This window comes from Pongo abelii, chromosome 1 (assembly GCF_028885655.2).
Source record: "Pongo abelii isolate AG06213 chromosome 1, NHGRI_mPonAbe1-v2.0_pri, whole genome shotgun sequence".
NCBI classification, from domain to species: domain Eukaryota; kingdom Metazoa; phylum Chordata; class Mammalia; order Primates; family Hominidae; genus Pongo; species Pongo abelii.
In genome coordinates, this window is record NC_071985.2 from 155428079 (window position 1) to 155453452 (window position 25374).

General features: G+C 44.5%; 1 protein-coding gene across 7 annotated transcripts in view; it reads right to left on the reverse strand.

Moving 5' to 3' along the window:
• The window catches only part of AK5 (adenylate kinase 5), a 280641-nt gene that overhangs the window by 7740 nt on the left and 247527 nt on the right, over nt 1–25374 (reverse strand). For 2 of the 7 annotated variants that reach the window (XM_063711701.1, XM_009248804.4), the window contains exons 13-14: nt 15293–15484; nt 7685–7922 (exon numbers count right to left, since the gene is read on the reverse strand). In XM_063711701.1, the coding sequence (XP_063567771.1) occupies nt 7857–7922; nt 15293–15484 (258 nt within the window). In that variant the 3' untranslated portion in view covers nt 7685–7856. Of the gene's footprint in view, nt 1–7684; nt 7923–13264; nt 13576–15292; nt 15485–25374 lie in introns of those variants that run through there. The other 5 variants (XM_063711703.1, XM_063711700.1, XM_002810687.5 and 2 more) reach the window with 3 other exon arrangements.

Consider the following 25374-nt stretch of genomic DNA (forward strand, 5'->3'; position numbering starts at 1 on the left):
CAGGCTGGTCTCAAACTCCTGACCTCAGGTGATCTGCCTGCCTTGGCCTCCCAAAGTGCTGGAATTACAGGTGGGAGCCACTGCCCCTGGCCTGAAGTATATTTTTAAGGAGCAAAAGAGAGCCCAGTTGAATTGGGTGGGAACAAAGCCTTTTGTCTACTCTCCAAATTTCTCCTTTCGTTCTACAGGTTACCTCGACTCAGTTCCTAAGTCTCAAAGTAGATTCTCTTTGCTCATCTAATTCCCATGTGGAGAGTATTTTAAGAGAATAAGTGGCATTTATCTTTTTGTATATAACTGCAACTCAAAAGAAATGGAAAAGAACCAATTTACTAAATGCTTTCAAAGTTACAGGAACTTTTCTTCGTGCTTAGAGCTTTAGCAAATTTAAACCAGGTAGGTTATAAGGTGCTGGTGTTTAATGTCCTTAGCAAACAGAGAACAATCCTGCACAGTCAGCTTACTGACTGTTTTCTGTGAATGAGACTTTCTCGGTAATTGTGCAAACTTGAAAGTAATATGTCCTCCAATATAATCAATTATTATAATATTAATTTATAGTAACCCTCTTTTATCATGAACAGTCAAAAGTAAGTTTCATCGTGACCTTTCTCCAAAAGATCTGCAATTCTGAGTCAGCAAAGTCAGAATGTATGAGGTCTTAACGTATTTAATTTAGTTAGAAACTGGGTAAGAAGATTTGCTTCTGACTTCAAGAATTTACCAGCTGGATGGAGTGGCTCATGCCTGTAAACTGCCCATGCTTTAGGAGACTGAGGTAGGAGGATTGCTTCAGCCCAGGAGCTCGAGACCAGCTTGGGAAATATAGTGTCTCTACAAAAATAAAAAAATTAGCTAGGCACATGCCAGTCGTCCTAGCTACTGGAGAGGCTGAGGTGAAGGATGGCTTGAGGCCAGGAGTTCGGGGCTAAAATGAGCTTTGATGGAGCTACTGCACTCACTCCAGCCTGAGCAACAGGGTAAGACCTTGTCCCTTAAAAAAATAAATAAATAAAAATAAATAAATACATAAAAGAGGCTGAGATGGGAGGATCACTTGAGCCTAGGAGGTTGAGGCTGCAGTGAGCCATGATCGTGCCACTGTACTCCAGCCTGGGTGACAGAGTGAGATCCTCTCTCAAAAAAAGAAAAAAAATGTGGTACATATACACAATGGAGTACTATTCAGCTATAAGAAAGAATGAGATCCTGTCATTTCCAACAACATGTATGGAACTGGAGGTCATGTTAAGTGAAATAAGCCAGGCACAGAAAGACAGACTTTGAATGTTCTCACTTATTTCTGAGAGCTAAATATTAAAGCAATTGAACTCATGGAGATAGACAGTAGATTGATAGTTACCAGTGTCTGTCTGGGAAGGGAGAGGGGGAAGTGGGAATGGCTAATGGATACAAAAATTTAGGTAGAATGAATGCGATCTAGTATTTGATAGCACAAGAGGGTGACTCTAGTCAACAATAACTTATCGTACACTTAAAAATAACTAAAAGACTATAATTGGATTATCTATAACACAAAGAAAGGACAAATGCTTGAGGTGATGGATACCTCATTTACCCTGATGTGATCCTAATACACTGCATGCCTGTATCAAAGTATCTTACGTACCCCATAAATATATACACCTAATATGTATCCACAAAAGTTAAAAATTTTAAGGAAGAAATAAGCATAAAAAAAGAATTTACCATTTTTGGTCTGAGACATGATATAAAAATCCCGCAGTAAGTGATGTTCTGACCAGTGTAGCAAAATATTATTTTATTAAAAAGCTAAAAGCAGACCAGGCACAGTGGCTCATGCACGTAATCCCAGGACTTTGGGAGGCCGAGGCGGGCGGATCACCTGAGGTCAGGAGTTCAAGACCAGCCTGGCCAACATGGTGAAACCCAGTCTCTACTAAAAATACAAAAAGTAGACGGGTGTGGTAGCAGGTACCTGTAATTCCTGCTACTCGGGAGGCTGAGGCAGGAGAATCGCTTGAGCCCGAGGGGTGGAGGTTGCAGTGAGCAGAGTGACAGAATGAAACTCAGTCTCAAAAAAAAAAAAAAAAAAAAGCTAAAAGCAAGTGAACAAGAAATAGTAAATTTCTGAGTTTTTACCTGACTTCTTGAAGGAAAAGTAGAGCAGTCAGTGATAATATTTCTACCCAGCAGTCAACAGAACATATGACTAAATGAGGAAAGCAATTACACTGCTTTGGGAATTACACATTTTGTTTACTCTTCCTCTTTAGTTCCATGGATTTGTAAATCATAAAATGGTTTGTTGGTCCAAACATTGCCTATGGCTGGTTGTGTTTTTCCTGAATTTTCCCACACAGTTGAAACCATTGCTTGAGTTTCATTTTATTTTTCATGTATTGGCACCATGGAACCTCTGGGACAAAGCCAAGCTGTTACAGCATGGTTTAGGAACACGGTCTGTGTGCCAGCACCTTCCTTTTCTAATCTTGTCCCCTGTTAAACAAGACACAGCCTCACACCACAGGGATCCCTCACTGCCAGAGGATAACAGCAGCGGCTCAGCAAGGTAGACCTCAGTGTGCAGAACCTGGGCATGATCTGGGGAAAATCATCAAATGCAGTTTTCAAAAGTTGGGGTTATGTAAAAGACTGCTCATGGGGGTCATCCAGTTCACATATCCAGTCAGGCCACACAGTTCTCCTCGTTATCAAAGCCATAGAAAGGAGGAGGACTATATATACATTGACTTTAGAGAGATTTAAGGACAAACTTCCGCAAAAATATAAGGATGATTTATAATCAGCACATTAATGGCCGCTCTATAAATAGGACTTCCCATAGTACGTGCAGTCTGTCCACTTAAACGTTTTAATAACTGTTTTTCCTTTTTTCTTCCTCTCCGTTCTGCCTAAAGTTTTGAATAACATCTTTTAGCAGATATGAAAAAAAATCATTCTTTCTAAAAATGACCTCTCTAAAACACCTGCTCAATCATTTTCCTGTTTAAAGTTACTCAGTGCTTCCCTCCTAGAACGGAGTACTTTCAGTATTCAGTCCAAACATCCTTGGGTAGTCTAGAACTATGCAATATGGTAGCCCCTAGCCACACATGGTTTCTGGGCACTTGAAATCTGACTAGCACAAGAAAGGAACTGATTTTTTAATACTGTTTAATTAAAATTAATCTAAAATTTAAACCTGGTATTTGACCCAATTTTTGGAAAATTAAGAACTATATTTGGAAGGACTTGGGTATGTGAAATCTACTTTTCAACTGTAAATTTTATGAAATATAAATATAGTTCCAGTATTTTTTATGGAAACTTAGCAACTAAATTTGAGGTAAAGCCCTAAGTACCAGATTTTGAATACAGAGTTTATTAAAAAAATGTAAAAATATTTCATTAAGAATTTTATGGCTGGGTATGGTGGCTTACGTCTGTAATCTCAGCACTTTGAGAGGCCGAGGCGGGCAGATCAAGAGGTTAAGAGATTGAGACCATCATGGGCAACATGGCAAAACCCCGTCTCTACTAAAAATACAAAAATTAGCCACGCGTGGTGGCACACACCTGTACTTCCAGTTACCCAGGAGGCCGAGGCAAGAGAATCACTTGAACCCAGGAGGTGGAGGCTGCAGTGAGCCGAGATCATGCCACTACACTCCAGCCTGGCGACAGAGTGAGACTCTGTCTCAAAAAAAAAAAAAAGAGAACTTTATATTGATTACATGTTGAAATGATACTTAGGATGTATTAGGTTAAATAAAATATATTGTTAAATTAATTTCATCTGTTTCTTTTTACCTTTCTTTGTTTATATGACTACTAGAAAAGTTTAAATTATACATGTGGCCCACATTCTATTTCTTTTGACAGTGCTGATCTAGTAAATTTATTGAATGCAGGAAGAATTAATGAGTGAATGGATTCAAAGCCCTTCACCGCTTGCTTCAATCTTGTTCTTTAGTCTCATCTGCCACGACTTTAATTCATCTACTTGGCACTTCATCTGGGCCAGCATTCCTGGCGCTTTCACGTGTCAGTGGCTTTGTTCCTTCTCCTCCATCTGGCTTGAGTTTCTCTTCATCCTTTAGGACCCAGCTCAAATGTCCTCTTTTCTCTGAAGCCTTTACTTGCCTTCCCAGGCCCGAGCTCTGTGCTCCCAAAGGCCTGGAGCACCTACCACTTTGCTGGGGTTTCATGTGTCACAGAGTTTCACGAGTCTTTTTTGTTTTGTTTTGTGTAGAGACAGAGTCTCATGCTGTCGCTCAGGCTGGAGCGCAGTGGCGCGATCTCAGCTCACTGCAACCTCTGCCTCATGGATTCAAACAGTTCTTGTGCCTCAGCCTCCCAAGTAGCTGGGATTACAGACGCACACCACCACACCCATCTAATTTTTGTAATGTTAGTAGAGATGGAGTTTCACCATGTTGGCCAGACTGGTCTCGAACTCCTGACCTCAAGAGATCTGCCCTCCTCGGCCTCCCAAAGTGCTGGGATTACAAGCACATGTCTTTTTCCTATGAATTCCCAGCATTAAGTGGCATGCCTTGGACCTTAGAGATGCCCATTAAATATCTGCTGAGCATGTCAAAGACCTTACATAGAATGGCGCCAATTATTTGCTGGTAGAATTCACGGCAGTGACTCTGGGAGGGGTTCTGAGTTAAAGTGGACCTCAGTGAAGGGGGTGCCCTAACATGGGCAAAGGCAAAATCTGCTATGTGATTATAACAACCACAGAGGAAGAAATCAAGAGTGTGTACAGATGAGTCAAAAGGGCCTGGAATTCTCTTCTGCTTGCTGTTTGGGGAGGAGACACGCATGCAGCAAGCACAACTCATTTCAGCAGGACCGCAGGGGTGCAAACAGTACTGCATCGAATCAAAAGGTCTTCGCGGGAATCTGGTGAAGGTCTGACAATCAGGAAGTAAAGGGGGTGGAGAGAAGACTATTTTAAGCAGAGTCATAAAGAAAAAGTCTCTTAAGTCTCTCAGAGCCAGATGGAAGATTTATGCTTCATTTGTCAAGTGAGAGGATAGAACCTTAGGGTTCCTCTAAGTCACTCTCTCCTTCAGGCACACCTTTCTCTTCACTGCACCAGCAGGAGGGAGGGCTGTATCTAAATCTAGGTTTCTAGTTGTCAACCAAGGCAGGCCCAGATGAAACGCAGGGATGCTTCAGACTTGAAACTGATAAGCACCCCCAGTGAAGATGGGGCACTGATAAAAAAGGCTAAGCATCAAGGAGCTGGGAAATTCCAAAGCTCCTTGTTTTACTTGTTATACTTCAAAGAACTCTTCCCAGGGCAACATGGAGAGCCAGGGGAGTGGAAATGAATGAGTTAAAAAAAAATCAGCCTTTGCTTCAAATAGCTCAGCAGTCGCTCCTACTAGAAAAAAATCGAATTCAGCATGTCTTTCCACTGCATCGTTGTTAGTAGTAGACAAAAACAACCAAACTAAACCAGAAACAACCTAGTTGAGTAAACTATAGAATATCTATATTGTGGCATATTATATAGCTGTTAAAAAGAAAACAATATTGTGGTGTGTTGACCTGGAGGTGTTTCACAGAAGTGTGTACAGCTTGGGACTAGTTGCATGAAATCAGCCCTCCCCCACCATAGTTGTGTGTGTGTGTCCGTAGTAAAAAGTTTGATTTCAGAGAGAAAGAATGAGGGGCTGGAGGAAAGAAGAAAAGAAAGAGAGAAAGAGAACAGGAGGAGGAAAAGGAGGAAGGGAGGAGAGGTGGAAAGATACACAATAAGCTGTTCACATTGGTTATTTGAGGGAGGCAAGGTTGTGAGGGGCATTGTTAATTGCGGGTGTGTTGATATATATAGTCATGCACCGATAACAATGTTTTGGTCAATGACAGACTGCTTATACAATGGCAGTCTCATAAGATTATAATGAAGCTGAAAATTTTCCAGCGCCTTGTGATGTGGTAGCCATCATAATGTCACAGCGCAATGGATTACTCGCGTGTTTGTGGTGATGCTGGTGTAAAGAAATCCACTGTGCTGCTGGTATTGGAAAAGTATAGCACGTACAATCATGTAAAGTATGCAATGCTTGATAATGACAATAAATGACTAGGTTTCTGCTTTATGTATTTCCTATATTATACTTTCAATTATTATTTCAGAGTGCATTTTTTCTACTTGTTAAAAAAGAGCTAACTGTCAAACAGCCTCAGGCAGATCCTTCAGGAATGTTCCAGAAAAAGGCCTTGTTATCAAAGCAGACAACAGCTCCATGCATGTTACTGCCCCTGAAGACCTTCCAGTGGGCAAGATATGGAGGTAAAGACAGTGGCGTGAAGATTCTAACCCTGTGTAGGCAGGCCTAGGCGAATGTGTGTGCCTCCATCTCAGTTTTTAAGAAAAAAAGCTTAAAAAGTAAAAAAAAAAAGATTTTTTTAAAATAGAAAAAACCTTATAGAATAAGGATATAAAGAAAAAATATTTCTGTACATCTGTACAATGTGTTTGTGTTTTAAGCTAAGTTCTATGAAACAGTCAAAAAGTGAAAAAATTTTAAAAGCTTATAAAGTAAAAAGGTTATAGTAAGCCAAAGTTAATTTATTATTGAAGAAAGAAAAATATTTTACAAATGTAGCATAGCCTAAGTGTACAGTGTTTATAAAGCCTACATTGGTATACAGTAATGTCCTAGGCCTTCACATTCACTCAGAGACTCATCCAGAGCACCTTCCAGTCCTGGAAGCTGGATTCATGGTAAACACTCTATACAGCAATTCTACCACTGAAATTTTTGATTCTGTATTTTTACTGTATCTTTGCCATATTTTGATATGTTTAGATACACAAATGGTTACCACTGTGTTACAATTGCCACAGTATTCAATACAGTGACAGGCTGTAGTGTGTAGCAGGCTATACCATCTAGGTTTCTGTTAGTACACTCTCTGATGTTTGCACAATGACAAAATTGCCTAATGATGCATTTCTCAGATCGTATCCTTACTGTTAAATGATGCATGACTGTGTGTGTGTGTGTGTGTGTGTGTGTGTGTACTCTCACATACACACATAAATATATACAGTCTACTCTCTTTATCCAAAGTTCTGCAAAATTAGCTGGGCGTGGTGGTGGGTGCCTATAATTCCACCTGCAGATTCAACTAACCAGAGATGGAAAATATTCCCTCCATCGTCCCTGCTCTTACCTCGCATGGAATCTGGCAAGCATCCCAATACAGCTTCCCAGCTTCCTACTAAAATACTCGTGAAGACCCCCACAAATGAGAACAGTCACAAGAATTCTGAAAACTTGGACTGCCCCTTATCGTCAGTGGTTCATGTCTGTGGTCCCAGCTACTTGGGAGGCTGAAGTGGGAGGATTACTTGGGCCCAGGGAAGTTGAGGCTGCAATGAGCCGTAATTGCACCACTGAAAACCTGACTGACTAGGCAACACAGAGAGACCCTGTCTCAAAACAAACAATAAAAAAAAAAAATAGAGCAATGTTTACTGACTTTTGGTAGAAAAATAATTATTATGACTTAAATTATGTCCAGTGAAACTGTCATTTGTGTGTGAAGCCACTATAATGGCATTCTCAGATATTCACTGAGAAATTGAACTAAAAATTAGTTGAGTTACTTTAGCCAACTGAAAGAAGAATCAAAATTAAGAATTTAGTACAGAGAATTCAAGGTATAAAAGTAATTTTGGGTTTTCCTTTACTTGTATTAGACTCCAAACTTGGGGATCCAGTCAGTTATGAATTACCCAGTAGATTTTGCAACCAAGCGGTGAAATGTGACCTTATGGTACCTTCTGCTTCCACTTTCCTCAGTAATACCAGAAACTGCAGAAACTTCTCATTCTTCTTGCCTCAATTCATAGGGCTTCTCCTGACAGCATGGTGACCAGAACAACGAGGATCATTGCATGTCAGGACCTAATGGAAACGGTCAAACTATTTACAAAGTTGAGACACTGCAGCAGCAGAATGGCTGAGGAAAAAAGCTTATTATCTCCTCTACAAAAGCAGAGTTGCCAAGGAACTTGATTTTCTGTGTCTGTAAAACTCATGTTTAATGAGTCACTGGGCTCTCTTTTTATTTTTTTAATCAGTTAAGAGTAGCAAATAACGCAGGGACAGATATAATCTGTTACCAGGCCCTCTTCATCTATGGCCTGGGGTGTTTCTGGGCTAATTATGCCACGAACAAAATGTACATAAAAAATGGAAAAAAAAACAAAATATAAGGAAATATATCATAATGTTCACTGGTGATTATCTTTGGGTGGAATAATTCTGAATAATTTTAATGTTTACCTTTATATTCTTAAATTTTCTAGTTTGTTTCTTTTTTAAACAATGTGTAGTTGTTACTTATACTTAGGAAAAAAAGAGGCTTTAAATATCATTTGATACAATTCTGCCTATGCCACTTGAGACAGCTATTTCTCTGGTTTCTCTCAGATCACAACAAGCCCTTCTCTCTGGGTATTCCTTGTCCTCCATCTGCTTCACAGGGAAGAGTCCCAGGTAACCATGTTTATATCAGTCAGGTCCTAATTCAAATGCTACCTCCTCAGACTTTCCAAACAGCTGCCCACAGTGCTCACTCCCAACAACACATTCTGTTTTGTTTTATCCACAGGACTTGTTAGCGGTTGCTTTATTTTCTTGTATACTGTTTTGCTCTTTTTTTTTTGAGACCGAGTCTCGTTTTGTCACCCAGGCCGGAGTGCAGTGGCGTGATCTTGGCTTACCACAACCTCTGCCTCCCGGCTTCAAGTAATTCTCGTGCCTCAGCCTCCCCAGGAGCTAGATTACATATGCGCACCACCACGTACAGCGAATTTTTATATTTTTAGTAGAGACATCTGCCATGTTGCCAGGCTAGTCTCGGACTCCTGGCCTCAAGTGATCTGCCTGCCTTGGCCTCCCAAAGGGCTGGGGTTACAGGTGTGAGCCACCGTGCCTGGCCTGTTTTTCTCTTTTCAGTGAGGGGCTTTGTCACGTTGACTGCTGCGTCCCCAGCACCAAGTGTCGTGTCCCACACATACCATATGCACTCAGTAAAGTACAGAAAAAAACGAAAAAGCCCCCTGTGACCCCAGCTGCCTGTCCATAGCTAAGAGGGCCAAGGAGACCCTGAGCAAAGCAAGGCCAACCACATCATTTCTCTCAGGAATCTGGAGCTGGGAATCAGAGTGTCGTGGTAATGTGCAAATGCGAAAGCTGTCAGGTGGGCATATTCTGGCTTGTAGGCCAGAGAAAGACGAAAAAACCTGGCTTAGAGAGGAGGAAACGGTGTTTATGAAGCAGTGGGGAGCACTGGGAGCCTTTTAGGCCTGATCCCACACGCCTTCTGGGGCCTGCTGTGCCTCAGCCTTGAGTCTTCTAACCTTATAATGAAGTTCTGTGTTTCAGGTTAGGCCAGCGGGAGTTGGCACCTGTTACCTACAACCACGGAGTCTGGCTCAGTATTACCTACAATCACAATCATGTTTTTAAAATTCACAGCAAAAAGATGTGGTAAAAACGCTCCACAATGTTTGCCTCTGAGTGGTGGGACTACCTAGTTTTCTATATTTTCTTTGTTTCTTTTTTCTTTTTTTGGAAACAGGATCTCGCCAGGCGAGTGCAGTGGCACCATCTTGGTTCACTACAGCCTCAACCTCCTGGGCTCAAATAATCCTCCCACCTTAGTCCCCTGAGTGGCTGCGACCACAGATGTGTTCCACCACGCCTGGCTAACTTTGGTATTTTTTGTAGAGATGGGTTTTGCCATGTTGCCCAAGATAGTCAAGAACTCCTAGGCTCCTGGCTGGGTGTGGTAGCTCATGCCTGTAATCCCAGCACTTTGGGAGGCCAAGGCAGGCAGATCACGAGGTCAGGAGTTCGAGACCAGCCTGGCCAACATAAGAGAAATCCCGTCTCTAATAAAAATACAAAAAATTAGCTGGGCGTGGTGGTGGGTGCCTGTAATTCCAGCTACTCATGAAGCTGAGGCAGGAGAATGGCTTGAACCCAGGAGGTAGAGGTTGCAGTAAGCCAAGATCGCGCCATTCCATTCCAGCCTGGGCAACACAGCAAGACTCCAACTCAAAAAAAAAAAAAAAAGGAAAAGAAAAAAAAAAAAGAACTCCTAAGCTCCAGTGACCCATACTCTCCTTGGCTTCCCAAACTGCTGTGATTATAGACATGTGCCACCACACCTGATCAGTTTTCTGTATCTTATAAAGCAAGTATGTATTACTTTTATAATAATAGACTTGGTCAATTCTAGTAGATCGTATTCTATCCACTTTAGGAAGAAGAACTGAGAGGTGAAGCAGTAAAATGACTCACTGAAGTTGATGAAAGTGTGCCTGGGGCTTTCTGATGCACAGGCCCATATTCCCCCCGCCACCCCCCACGGAGTCTTTGGCTGGTAACTGTGCTTTTCATCCCCAAATGCTACATTTCAGTTACTTATGCCATAATAAATTATCTCACTAAGGTGAAAGAAAACTTCTTGTAGGCTAATTCTAGTCAGTTGGGGGTGATGGTCCATACTGCTGTGTTGAGCAAGTTTCTGAGGCAGCATTCAGACTTGGTAGGAAGTGCCATGACTGGCGAACGCTGCCTGGCCCAAGTGTAGGGAGGTGGGGGATGAAATGGAGGAAAATTCTGTTCTAATTCTTTCTCGGATGCAGGGCAAACCTCTGCTTTATGAAAGGGAGGAAAATGGGCAGAAAGGGATACACCTGTATCACATATACTTCCATCTCTGGTGTGCATGTTACAAGAAGTTCTAACTTTATTGTACAAGGATGGCATTATGATGACATAAAGAATAAGGGAGTGGCTGTATAAGTTCTGCTTTGCTTTAAAAATTATCTTTGTTTGAAATTTTGCTGCACTTTCCTTAGCTAGCTGGTGGCCAAAGGGCTGACTGTTATGGAGTGGGGGATGGAGGGTGTCAGCTGATGGGTTCAGTGTCAGCATTGCTGGGTAGAGGCCTGAGGGCGGTGCTTGTGGCCTATTTGTGGACTGCATGGGTTGGCCCACCCTGTGGCTTTAATTCCTAAATAAATCTCACAGAACTGCTGATTCATCTCACTTGCTTTCTTGAAGTGCATTCACCAGCCCCACCTAATTTTAAGAAAGCTCCTTAAGTGACCCAGAGGTCCTCTTGAGTGAGCAGCCCTGTCTTGGGTCCAATAAAACAACAGGGAGGAGGGGCAAACAATCCAAACAGCATCACAGGAGCAGGCCACAAGCTGTTACTTAGAAACCAAGGGAGATTAAGCTGATGCAAGAGGACTGGGCAAAAACCCAGAGGCTAGACAACAGAACGGGCCAGCGGCTTTCTCCCTCTCCAGCAGCAAACAATCCTATCCCCTCCCCTGCTTCTCCTGCAGTCCCTGCTCTGTCGCCCTAGCTACTGGCAAACCCCACGGATACCTGCAGACAAATCTCAGCTTCCTGGGCCCAGCACACACTGTCTCTATGCTAGGTGTGTAGGGGGGACTGTTCATCTTTGCAGCTGTGTAGGTAGGGGACGGCCCTGGGCAGGGGCAGTGGGATGAAGCAGTCTCCCTGAGGCTCTCTGGGAGTCCTGAAGGCTGAAGCTCATGCTGGTCTGCAGTCCGGGCTGGAGAGGTTTTACATATTTGTGCAGTGGATCATAATGTTACCTCACCACGGACCCAGCTGCCAGCATCTCCAAAATGCAGGGGAAGTTGAAGAGATGAGCCAGGGGACTGCAAACCTGTTTTCCACCATTAAATAAAATTTGTAGGAGGCCACTGGTTTGGACTAGGCTCCTGTTCTGGGCCCAACAGACTGAACTAATGTGGAGTCATCTGTGCTAAATGAAACAAACAACTTGGATGTACACACTGTAACAGATGGCTGAGTTTTGGTAGTTTCAGCAGCTGAGCTTAAGTCATAGTAGGTAGCCAGCTGATTCACATAAGGCTATAACTAATTAACCTCAGTTCCTCACTTCTGTTTTCTAAACATAAATATTGCTTGACCATGTGGCTTATTCTTCAAACATTTTTCTGGTCCTGAGGTCTGCCCAATTCTAGAATCATGAATAAAAGCCAATGAAGATCTTTAAGTGTGTTGTAATCTGGTCTTTTGGACACCACTAACTTAGAAAGCTCTAAGGAAGATTCCAGAAATCAGATTTGTCTGAGAACTCAACCCTGTACTCATGAGCAGTCATTTGTGAGTTTGTAGAATTCAGGTTGGAATAATACAACAGAGAACTAAGAGGGATTTTCCAACTCTAAAAGTGGTTAAATCCTTACTTAGGAATTTTCCCACCTTTACAAATCTTAAAAGTGGAAGAAATACCTTTCTTTTTGTTTTTTTTATTTTTTGAGACAGGGACTCTCTCTGTCACCCAGGCTGGAGTGCAGTGGCGCGATTTCAGCTCACTGTAACCTCTGTCTCCTGGGTTCAAGCAATTCTTCTGCCTTAGCATCCTGAGTAGCTGGGATTACAGGCACGCGCCACCACACCAGGATTTTTTTTTTTTTTTTTTTGAGATGGAATCTCCCTCTGTCACCCAGGCTGGAGTGCAGTGGCGCGATCTCGGCTCACTGCAACCTCCGCCTCCTGGATTCCAGTGATTCTCCTGCTTCAGCCTCCCGAGTAGCTGGGATTACAGGCGTGCACCGCCATGCCCGGCTAATTTTTGTATTTTTAGTAGAGATGGAGTTTCATCATATTGGCCAAACTAGTCTTGAACTACTGGCCTCAGTAGATCAGCCTGCCTTGGCCTCTCAAACTGCTGGGATTACAGGCATGAACCACTGTGCCCAGATGGAAGAAATCTTTCTACCTGGATAACTTCTGTATATGTTCCTGGCTGCTCAAAAGGTGAAAATCACTAGACAATCTAATTTTGGAAAGGCCTTTGCAGCCCTGAATTCTTAAGACTTTGCTCTAACAAAAACACTTTTTGTTTGTTTTATGTTTTTTTTTTGTTTTTTTTTTTGTTTTTGACAGACAGTCTTGCTCTGTTGCCCAGGCTGGAGTGCAGTGGTGCGATCATGGCAAACTGCAGCCTTGACCTCCCAGGCTCAAGTGATCCTCCCATTTCAGTCTCCCAAGTAGCTGGGACCGCAGGCATATACCACCATGTCCAGCTAATTTTTGCATTTTTTGGAGAGACAGGGTCTCAAAATGTTGCCTAGGCTGGTCTTGAAACTCCTGGACTCAAGTAATCCTCCTGTCTTGGCCTCCCAAAGAACTGGGATAACGGGTGTGAGCCATTGCACTTGGCACTGTTTTTAAAGATCGAAGTCTTTATTTTAAAAATGTGGCAGCCAGAGGTTATACAAAGCACAACAAATAAGTCTCATGTTGCACATCAAGTCCTATTAATTGGCAGTAGCTTCCTGGAGTGCTGTGTTGACAAACATTCTCAGGCCACATCTGGTTACTGAGAAACGGTGCTGGGATCAACTAGCAATGGCCATGGATGCGGATGTAGGGGATGATGTCTCTCATGTCACGTATTTGACACTCTGAGTTAAATGCAGAGGCATTTTTCAGACTTCTATACCCAGTGTTTCTTAGGATTCTGGAAAGCGGACCACTAACAGAGTTAGAAGATAAGAATTCATTATCAATGGTTTTCTCCCCAAGGAATCAGTAATGTAGCTTCCTCAGAGATAAGTTTGTTATTTACTGATGATGTCTCTTATCCTGTGAACAGCAAGAGATCCCACTCTCCCTTCCCCGGTTTGAGTCCTCAGGATTTTGTTCTTCGACAAAAGCTCACTCTGTCATCTTTATGGATTTGTTCCTGGATACTGTTCTAGCCTCTCAGTGGTCTCCTAGCCTTACCTTCTTGCATCCATTCCCCATAAGGATGATGGACTGAGCTTTCTAGATTGAAATCCTGATTATTCCTGCCCCTTTGGTAGTTCCCATCACTCACAGGACAATTATTTGCTCCCACATATGATCCATCTTGATCTAGTCCTTGCTTGTCTCTCCATCTCCATCTCTTATCCCTCTTTTCCTTGGCACTTTATGTCACAGCCTCGTGGAGTTACTTGGTTTTCCTGACCTTCTCCACTTGGGGCTTCTCTGGTGTGGCGTGCACCCCCACTTCAGAGACTCAGCCGAGTCCTCCTCAGGCCACCTTCCTGGATCCTTTCCTTCCCCCTTACACTGGAGGAAAGGGCCCTTGCCACACATTCTGTGCTTGCTTTGATCTCATTGTGTGATCACACATTTGTCTCTCTCTCCTACTGAAACCCTAAGCTTTGCAAGGATTCAAGAATCTTATTTATTTGCATCCAAACCACTAGTGCAATTGATGGACTATGGGTGCCTGATACATAGTTATGGGATGAGTGGAAGGATGAGGACTGGGCAGTTTTCCCAAATTCATGAAATTGATGGTGACTCAGCAGAGAGCTCATGATCACTAGGTTGATACACTCATTTCCTCACACTATCTTCATTGTTTTACTTAATTACCTGCTCTCCTGGCCCCATATGCAGCTTCTTCTAAAAATGTTGGTTATCACAAGAAATTGAGGCAAAGGAGCCAAGAGCCAATTGTGAATGATGTAAAATTATAGAAATTCAAAGTCATTGAATCTTAGCTCTAGTGAATAATCTCACAGTCCAGAGTCAGTGGCAGAGCCTACGTCTCATCCATGCCTCCCTCCCTCCCTCCCTGCCTTCTTCCCTTCCTCTCTCCCTGTCTCTCTTTTCTGGGAAAAAGGAGTTGTTTTCAGCAACTATAAGGGCATCTGTGAAAATTATATGACCAGCTTTTTATGGTCTATATGATGACAGATATTTCATTTTGATTGAAATAGAAGTGAAGAGTAAGGGGTTCATATTTTGGTCCAAATTCTTGTTGTTGTTTTCTGAGACAGGGTCTTGCTCTGTTGTCCAGGCTGGAGTGTAGTGGCACAATCTCGGCTCACTACAGCCTCCACCTCTGGGGCTCAAGCAATCCTCCCACCTCAGCCTCTTGAGTAGCTGGGATTATAGGCATGTGCCACCATACTCAGCTAATTTTTTGTAGAGGCAGGGGTCTCACTATGTTGCTTAGGCTGGTCTTGAACTCCTGGGCTCAAGCAATACACCCGCCTTGACCTCCCACAGTGTTGGGATTATAGGCATGAGCCACTGTGCTGGGTCTTTAGGCCCCAGTGCTGCAGCTGCACAGAGTTCTAATTCCCAGATCCCTTAATTAAAATGTTCTCAGATTTTTCTCTTTTCTTGGGAAAAAAAAAAAAAAAAAAAAAAGGTAAGTGGCTCATTTCAGAGGGGAAAGTGAAGCGACTCACCTTGTGTAGCTGTGTTTTTGTCTCGTAGTAGGCGATCACGGGGATGGATGCTCGGTAGTAGGCTTCTAGGCGCTTGGCGATGGTCTTGGTGGTGTCGTCCACAGGCAGGCTGCTCTGGCTCCTTTGGAGAAGGCGGTTGGTCATGGTGTCTGCCGAGCAGTCCATACAGATCACCAAGTGTGGGTCTCCAATCTGGAGATGGGAGTGGAGCATAACACAGTCAGAAACCTCACCCTGCTGATGTTCTGGAAAGGCCCAGGGCCTCTGGTTTTTCCTTTCTTGGCCTTCTGGTTCCCTTCAAGGTCCCAGCATTACACTGTGGTGCAGCTGGGACTGGACTCCACAGCTCCCCTCTTCCAGGTCAGTTCCCCTCCACACGCTGCCTCAGAGCTGTCTCTTGCCCTCAGCTTTTAGGCCACCTCACGTGATGCAGGGGCGTATATGCCACCCACCGCAGCCACCGTCTGTCTTCTTCTGCACTGAGAAGAAAGGAGTATGTATGTATGAGGGGGTGTTTCCTCTAATGTGAAGCCTTTCCTGCCCACCTGAGGCACAGTTAATCACTTCTCCTTCAAGCCACCATGATACCTTACAACAGCCACAGGTGGCATTCTGTGGCAGAGCCTGTACTGTCAGGTGAGTGGGGCATAATGCTTGAGCACACAGAGGCTGGACTCAGGCTGCTTAGGGTCAAACCCTGGTGTCATGACTTGTCTCCAGGATGGGCTGCATCAATTCGTTATCTCAGTTTACTTGTAAGCTGCTCTCCCACTGAGACACAGAAACACCTTGAATCTGACCTGTAACTATTTTGACCAACAGACTGTAGTGGAAATAATGTTCACGCTTTTAGAGTCTAGGTCACAACAAAGTTTGCAGTTTCTGTCTGGTTTTGTGGAACACTTGCTGCAGCGGGAAGTCCGCTGCCATCTAAGATGTCCAACTATCCTGAGACTGCCAGGCTGAGAGGAAGCCCAAGTTAGCCATGTGGAGAGGCCATGTGGACGGAGATGCCCCACCAGCCCCCAACTGTTTTAGACATCCCAGCCCTGGCTCCAGACGTGGATCTCAGCCCCAGTCACTGTCTGAGTGCAATTGCATAAGGAACCCCAAGTGAGAATCAGCCCGCTGAGCCCCATAACTTCCAGAACCATGAGAGATAATAACAAATTGTTCTTTAAAGTTTTTATTTTATTTTCTTTTGTAAGAGATGGGGTCTCGCTCTGATGCCCAGGCTGGAGTGCAACGGCTATTTACAGGCATAATTATAGTGCACTATACAGTCTTGAACTCCTGGACTCAAGTGATCGTCTTGCCTCAGCTTCCGGAGTAGCTGGGGCTACACACACATGCCACTGTGCCAGACTTATATATTGTTCATTTAAACTGACTTCCTCATTACCTAGAAGTCTGACTCAACTTCTCTGCATCTGAGTCTTCTCATTCATACAATGAGGATGATCACAGGATTGCTGTGAGGATGAAATAAAATTAAATAAGGTAATGTACATATGCTCCTTGGCATACGGCAGACACTCACTAACGATTCACTGTTATGCTTATTTCCTCTATGAGGCTTAGGTTCCCCGTGTGCAGGGATTAAGAATTCTCCGTTCCTAGTCCCAAGTCTTGCACACAGTAGCTGATGAAGAAATGTTTTAATGAATGAGTGATGGTGGTATGACCTGTGGTATGAGTCTCCCCATCTCCATATCCTTCTCTTAAATGTTCTTTTGTCTCTGGGACATGCTTACTTTGCATCCCCCTCCAACCCTGGATCAAAGGAAACCATTACTCCCCCTGACCTTGCCACATTCGAGCTGTGAGTAAACGAAGGCTTGCCACCACTGTAGAAAGTGTGTGGCGTGGGACGAGAACAAAGTTCAGTCAAGAAGAGGATGTTTAGGCAACACGGAGAACTCACAATATCGTGAGCTGCCAGACAGTGTTGGTCAAACATTTATCTACCTCCTGAGGGGTGTACTTTAAGGAACAGAGTGGAAACATTCTCCAAAATCGACAACAGTGCAATAAACCTCTGGAATAGGTCATGCGACTTTTCCGTCTGTATTAATTGGAAGGAAAAAAAAAAAGAGCATTGTGCAGCAAGAAAGGCTGGGTGAGGGTTTAAGAAAAAAATGACCCTTGTTTACCGGCAGAGGGCGAGCTTGGGAGGCGGCTTAATGTTCTCCCTGAAACAACTTCGGGTTAGGGTTGCATGAGGCAGCCAGGCGATTTTTCCAATTGTGGGGTCATTTTCAGGCCACTCGTGGGGACAGGAAAGATAATTCAGGGACACAGGTACAAACAGAGATTATATGTCACTGAGCAGGAGCCGGCAGCAAATGACCTTTTAGACCAAAATAAGCACAGGGCAGAGAGGTGGTAGCTTTTTCTCCCACACTGATTCCCAAAGTGTGGCCCGCCGACCAGCAGCATGTCATTTGGAAGCTTGTTAGAAATACATACTCTCAGGCACAACAAGCGACCTGCTGAAGCAGAATCTGTTTTTTTTTTGTTTTTGTTTTTTTTTTTTTTTTTTTGGTGACAGAGTCTCGCTCTGCAGCCCAGACTGCAGTGCAGTGATGTGATCCCTGCAACCTCTGCCTCCCAGGTTCAAACAATCCTCCTGTCTTAGCCTCCCAAGTAGCTGGGATTACAGGTGTGTGCCACCACACCCGGCTAATTTTTGTATTTTTAGTAGAGACGGGGTTTCACCATGGTGGCCAGGCTGGTCATGAACTCCTGACCTCAAGTGATCCACCCACCTCAGCCTCCCAAAGTACTGGGATTACAGGTGTTAGCCACCGCACCCAGCCTAGAGTCTGCATCTTAACCAGATCCCTAAGTGAGTCTTCACAGCATCATAGTTTGAGAAGCTACTCTGACAAGCCATTTTCCTGTGCCAAAACTAGGGGGTTTGACCTAACCTCTCTCTCCTGGAATCAGCACTCTCTTCCTATATAAAAAGCTATCGATCAGTTATTCTATTTGGAAGTGACCTGAACCATTTGTTTTCAATACCTAAAATTTTTTGAAATGTTTCAATGAGATACCATTTAATTTTTTTCAAAATGCTTCGCTAGGTATCATTAGAAACTCCCTTGGAGTAGCTGTCTGGCTCCTAGCTCTGCTCTGTTTTCACTGGACTGTGGTTAGTCTTCAACATCAAGTAAGAGGGCGAACAGAGAACTCTGCCCTTGGCTGAATGAATCAGAGACTTGGGGACATTGGCCTGCCCCCAACAACACCCCGCTGGCACCCTGGGGCTCTGGCACCAGCATCACTGGATTCTCCATGGGCTTTGGTTTTCAGGGGACCTTAGTTAGAGCACAAGTGCCCCTGGAAGGGCTGCTGAGATGCCATCAGCAACATTTCAGCAGCTGGCTATGCTTCACTGTGCTAAGGGCTTTACAAACAGCCATCCCTTAAGCCCTCTGGCGCCCTTGCCGGGAAGTATGATTATTCCCACTTTAAGGATGAGGAAATGGAGGCCCTCAGGGGTTAACCTTCCCAAGGTCACTAGGGACTAGTGAGTGACAGGCCTGAAGCAGATGCACGTAACCCCAAAGCTTGGTGACCTCACCCTGATGGAGAGAGCCAGCGCCTTCAGAATGAGGTTTGGGCAAGAAGCTGAGTGGGCCAAAAGGAACCAGGAGAGGAGGGTGGGGCCGTGGGAAAGGGAGCGATGGGGTGGGGTGCCTACTCACTTATTTTATTTTTCAGAAGCCGCCTCTGCTGCCTCTTGGGATCTAGTGGGACTGAGAGGTGACAGCATGCTGGCAGCCCTCACAGCCCCCGCCCAATGTCGGTGCCTCCTCGGCCTTGGCGCCTACTCTGGCCGCGCATGAGGAGCCCTTCAGCCGGCCGCTGCACTGTGGGAGCCCCTTTCTGGGCTGGCCAAGGCCGGAGCCGGCTCCCTTAGCTTGCAGGGAGGTGTGGAGGGAGAGGCGCGGGCGGGAACCGTGACTGCGCGGGCGGGAACCCGGACTGCGCTAGGCGCTTGCAGGCGCTTGCGCAGAGTTCCGGGTGGGCGTGGGCTCAGCGAGCCCCGCACTCGGAGCGGCCGGCCGGCCCCGCCCCACGGCCCCAGGCAGTGAAGGGCTTAGCACCTGGGCCAGCAGCTGCTGTGCTTGATTACTCGCCGGGCCTTAGCTGCCTCCCCGCGGGGCAGGGCTCGGGACCTGCAGCCCCCACCATGCCTGAGCCTTCCCCCGCCACCTCCCCGTGGTCTCCTGCACGGCGTGAGCCTCCCCGACGAGCGCAGCCCCCTGCGCGACGCACCCAGTCCCATCCACCACCCAAGGGCTGAGGAGTGCGGGCGCAGGGCGCGGGACTGGCAGGCAGCTCCACCTGTGGCCCAGTGCGGGATCCACTGGGTGAAGCCAGCTGGGCTCCTAAGTCTGGTGGGGACTTGGAGAACCTTTATGTCTAGCTAAGGGATTGCAAATACACCAATCGGCACTCTGTATCTAGCTCAAGGTTTGTAAACACACCAATCAGCACCTTGTGTCTAATTCAGGGTTTGTGAATGCACCAATAGACACTCTGTATCTAGCTACTCTGGTGGGGACCTGGAGAACCTTTGTGTGGACACTCTGTATCTAGCTACTCTGGTGGGGACTTGGAAAACTTTTGTGTCTAGATCGGGGATTGTAAACGCACCAATCAGCACCCTGTCAAAACGGACCAATCAGCTCTCTGTAAAAATGGACCAATCAGCAGGATGTGGCTGGGGCCAGATAAGAGAATAAAAGCAGGCTGCCCTAGCCAGCAGTGGCAACCCGCTGGGGTCCCCTTCCACATTGTGGCAGCTTTGTTCTTTCGGTCTTTGCAGTGAATCTTGCTACTGCTCACTCTTTGGGTCCGCACTGCCTTTATGAGCTGTAACACTCACTGCAAAGGTCTGCAACTTCACTCCTGAGCCAGCGAGACCATGAACCCACCAGAAGGAAGAAACTCTGAACACATCCGAACATCAGAAGGAACAAACTCCGGACACGCCGCCTTTAAGAACGGTAACACTCACCGCGAGGGTCCACGGCTTCATTCTTTAAGTCAGTGAGACCAAGAACCCAGTTCCGGACACAGGACCACACTCATCCTTTTACCCCTCAGGGCATGAGGGCAGCCCACCAGCACAGGGACACGAGCATTGTGGACTGTGATCATGGTTTTGCTTTGGTCATTCCAGCAAGTGGAGCGGGAGGAGAAGTTTGCCCTCCTGCCCTCTGACTCCACCCCCACCTTAGTTTTCTTCTGATTAAGTCAGAATGGGGGTTAGGCCACGTTTACCAGTGGGCAGGAGCTCTCCATGCCATCCAGGAACTCTCTTTGTTGAGAATAACAACTATCTTATTCTTAGTGTACGCCTCAGTTTCCTCATTTAAAAATGAGGATAATGATAGTGTTTGACTCACAGGACTATTGTGAGGGTTAAATGAGTTCGTATATGTAAAGCCCCTGACTCACTTCAAACACTACATAAATGGGAGCTAATGTTATTTAAGGTGGACTTGGCAACATAATCATCCTTTTGACCTGTAAAGTATCCCACTGGTCAGATTTAGGTCTAGAAAGAGTCAGCGGCCTCACTCAGGCTTTTAGCCTAAGTTGCATGCTCCAGCATGTTTACCAGAGTCTCCCTGCGCTGGCAGGAAAGGGCCCTGGCTGAAAAGAAAGTGGTGTGCCTATTTCTCATTTGCTCTCACCTTAAGGTATGTCCCCTTGGGGGAACCTCACTAGAGGAGGAATATCTGGGTCATTCCAGCATTCCTGAATACACAACCCTAATGACAGTAATACTACTCAATTTATATATACCTTCTCCCCCCACACACCATTATGCAGCTCTGAGTTCTGCAGTGAACCAGGAATCAGAAGAGAGCAGAAACATCTCAAGTGAAAAATCCTATGTGGCCTCCAGAGCTCCCCACAATTCTAAACAACTAGAACACACCAAATAGACATTCCCTTGGCCAGACTCAAACTTTGTGCATGGGTCCGTATGTGCACGTGTGTGTGTGTGTGTTAAGAACTCATTCTGAAGATTAGAATACACTTATAAACAGAAACACTGGTTCTGTCAATGAAGTGTCATGAGATAGTTGAGAGTAGTAAGACAGAGGGATCACTATGAAGCCATCATTCCCACCTCCACGAGAGTTATTTACATATTCTGGCTAAACGCAGAATTTCAGCTAAGAGTCTTTTGGGAGGGAAAAGCCAAGAGCAAACCCATGCATTCTACTTCTATTAATATGACTTCTGTTAATATGACTTCCGTTAATATGACTTCTGTTAATATGATTTCTGTTAATATGTGGTTAATTTGGCTGGTGTTGAGTATGAGATTGGCTTAATACAGGAAAGCCTTTCGATTTCACACCAGGGAGTCAGGCTAAGCACAGAGCCCTTCTCGAGATGGTAAGAATCTATAAAACGGCTCATGCCTATAGTCCCAGCACTTTGGGAGGCCGAGGTGGGCAGATCACGAGGTCAGGAGTTCAAGACTAGCCTGACCAACATGGTGAAACCCCATCTCTACTAAAAATACAAAAATTAGCTGGGCGTGGTGGTGGGCGCCTGTAATCCCAGCTGCTGAGGCAGGAGAATCACTTGAGCCCAGGAGGCAGAGGTTGCAGTGAGCTGCGATCACGCCATTGCACTCCAGCCTGGGGGACAGAGCAAGACTCCGTCTCAAAAAAAAAAAAAAAAAAAATCTATAAAATGGGGGTCCTAACACCTATTAAGTAGGACTGTAAAAATTAATCAAATGAAATGTGTAAAGCATCAAGCTCAGTTCCTGGCACATTGTAAGTACTCAAAAAATAATTACTATTCCTATGTTCTGTATGATTTTAACTAAGCAAAAACAGGCAGAACAAAGCTTGGGGAGAACATACATCAAATGTTAATAGGTATTATCACTGGGTGGTTAGTTATTCTTTGTTTTATATTTTTGTGTATTGTTTCATACTATATAATTTTTATTTCTATAGTCAGAAAAAATACACATCATTAAAAAAACTGTAAAGATTTACTGAACACCATATGTAGGCTTATAAATGTGTAAAGGCACTTGTCAAGGATCCCATCCAATCTTCCCAACAATCACTGAGGTATGTATTTCCAACCAACATTTTATAGAAGAGGAGATGGAGATCTACAAAGTTAGCTGACTTGCTTACCAGCCAATGAATTACAAAGCCAGGCTCCAAATACAGGCCTGTTCACACCAGAGTCACTATACCAGGGGTTCTCAGCTGGAGTGGGGAATAAGGATAGTGATCAGAAACCCTGACTCCTCCCTCATATTCCTTCTGCCTCGTTACACACATCTACATGCATACATGCATTACATACATGTACATATACACAGCCCCTCCCCCAGTAAATCATGCTGTAAACTGAAGGTATAGGTTGTAATTCAACAGGGATAAAACCAGCTTGGAGAATAGAAGATAGGAAGGTAACAGAAACCACATATAGACTTACCCTTAAGCTGTGGACATTAGTTTGCATTTGATTTTTAGCAGTGTCATATGCAGTGGCCAAGGAAATCCTCAAAGGACCTTGTATCTCGGAGAACTCAGCTACAGGTATGCAAAAGTGTCAGTCTAACTAACTGAATTTTTAAAGGAACTGATGGTCCAATGCATCGGACACATCAATCTCGGTGACACAGAAAGGCTGGTGAGATTTTTGTGGGCTGGTTAAAACCTCTCCAGGCTTGAATGGACCTCAAACATAGTTGCAGGCCTGATGCACTAGGGGAAATACTATGCTTTCAACCAAGCTGATTACTTTGAATCTCTGGGGAAAATCAGATGTCTGCATTTGTCTTTGTCAAATTTCAAATGAATTTCTTGCTTGTAATTTGAAGGGGAGCTACAAATGAAGGGCCCTGCAGGGCATTAATGAGTCAACAGTAGCTTATTCTGTGTTTGTAGCATCTTTGTTCATCTGGTCAGGTTTTATTATTATTATTATTTTTTGAGATGGAGTTTCACTGTGTTGCCCAGGCTGGAATGCAGTGGTGCGATCTTGGCTCACTGCAACCTCTGCCTCCTGGGTTCAAGTGATTCTCCTGCCTCAGCCTCCCAAGTAGCTGGGATTACAGGCATGTGCCACCACGCCCGGCTAATTTTGTATTTTTAGTAGAGATGGGGTTTCACCATGTTGGTCTGGCTGGTCTCAAACTCCTGACCTCAGGTGATCTGCCCGCCTCGGCCTCCCAAAGTGCTGGGATTACAGGCGTGAGCCACCGTGCCCGGCCATCTGGTCAGGTTTAAAGCAGGAGCTCATTCTGGAGGGCTGGATGTGTTCTCTTGCACACCTGCTTAATTGATACTAGAATCTTCTAAAGTTCCTGTACCCAGGGACAAATCAATGTCACTCTTGGTCTCTGTAAGTTCCTCCCAGCAGTATGTAAGAAATCATCTTTGTAGATGTCTAAAATCTCACTTAAGGGTTGTATGCTCAGTAATGAAATGGGTCACCTGTGTGTTGTTTGAAATGGCATCATGAATTTTAGCATTGAGTGTAATTGTCCAGTCACCATGTTGATGATTTTCTTGTTCCTCAGTTCTAGTTAGGCTTCTTCTCTGCCACATTCTAAAACTGGTCTGAACGGGGACCACAGTGGGAGAGGAAGTTTTTTGCTTTACTTTAGGGAAGATCACATGGACCATTTGAATTCATACTTACCCAAACACCAGAGGACAGACCAACGGGCTGCACAGAGCTCTGAGCTCACCCTAACTGGGTTTTAAGCAAAGGAGGAAGTGGTGATGGAGCAGGAATTTTAGAGGCTTGTATGAGGTGTGATTAACAAATGAGTGATGCTAAACTAGATAATATTTTATAAACTTTTATAGCTCAGAAGACATTTATGTATATTATATGATCTGATGTTTACAAAGCCTTTTAAATAGGTGTTAACAGGTATTATTATCTCCATAATAAATGACAGGTGAAAACCTAGATTTTCTGACTCCAGAGTATATGAGTGACATGCTTTAATGATTCCACCTTGGGAAGCTCCAGGGCTGTCATTGCTCAAAATGGTGTGGAACCCCATAGGCCTAAGTTCTGGGGATTGCCTTCAGACTCAATTTTAAAATTCCCCAAAGAAGAATAAGGATTATAATTTAATTTTGTTGTTGTTGACCGAGAGAGAGAGACAGAGAGACCTTATTTATTTACTATACATCTTGTCCTCGATCATTTGAGGGTTTCAAAAGAATGTTCTACCACCTCTCAGAGCAATTAAAAAAAAAAAAAAAAAAGACTTGGCTGGGCGTGGTGGCTCACGCCTGTAATCCTAGCACTTTGGGAGGCCGAGGAGGGCAGATCACGAGGTCAGGAGATCAAGACCATCCTGGCTAACACGGTGAAACCCCATCTCTACTAAAAATACAAAAAATTAGCTGGCCGTGGTGGCGGGCGCCTGTAGTCCCAGCTACTGAGAAGGCTGAGGCAGGAGAATGGCGTGAACCCGGGAGGCGGAGCTTGCAGTGAGCTGAGATCACACCACGGCACTCCAGCCTGGGCAACAGAGCGAGACTCCGTATCAAAAAAAAAAAAAGAAAAAAAAAAGACTTTTATTCCCATCACTTCCAAACACGCGCAGGACCTGTCCTGACTTTCCTGGAGGGTCTCTCAGAGCTCTTCTAACCTTAAGTTCAAGGGCAAGGTAAGTGGGAAAAGCCTGAAACACTGTTGACCCTGCAGCAGTTATTACACATCTACAATTGCATGTTAGTGTCATGCTTACACAACTGCCAATCCTCATAGACAGGAAGCTTCTCAACGGTTGTATCACACCTTCCTCTTCCTTTCCCCTCCAACCCCCCAGCCCTGCACAGGCCTTGATTCTAAGGTGGTGTAAGAAAAATACTCCTGTTCCTTAATTACTTAGAATGTATCCCTAGGGACTTATCCACAGCCTAGACGTTGGCTAGAAGATTAGAATAAACAAAATCTAAAACAATCCATGGAAAGCTTAATATTGCTAAGATGTCGATATTACCCAAAGTGATCTACATATTTAATGTAATCCCTATCAAAATCCTAATTTT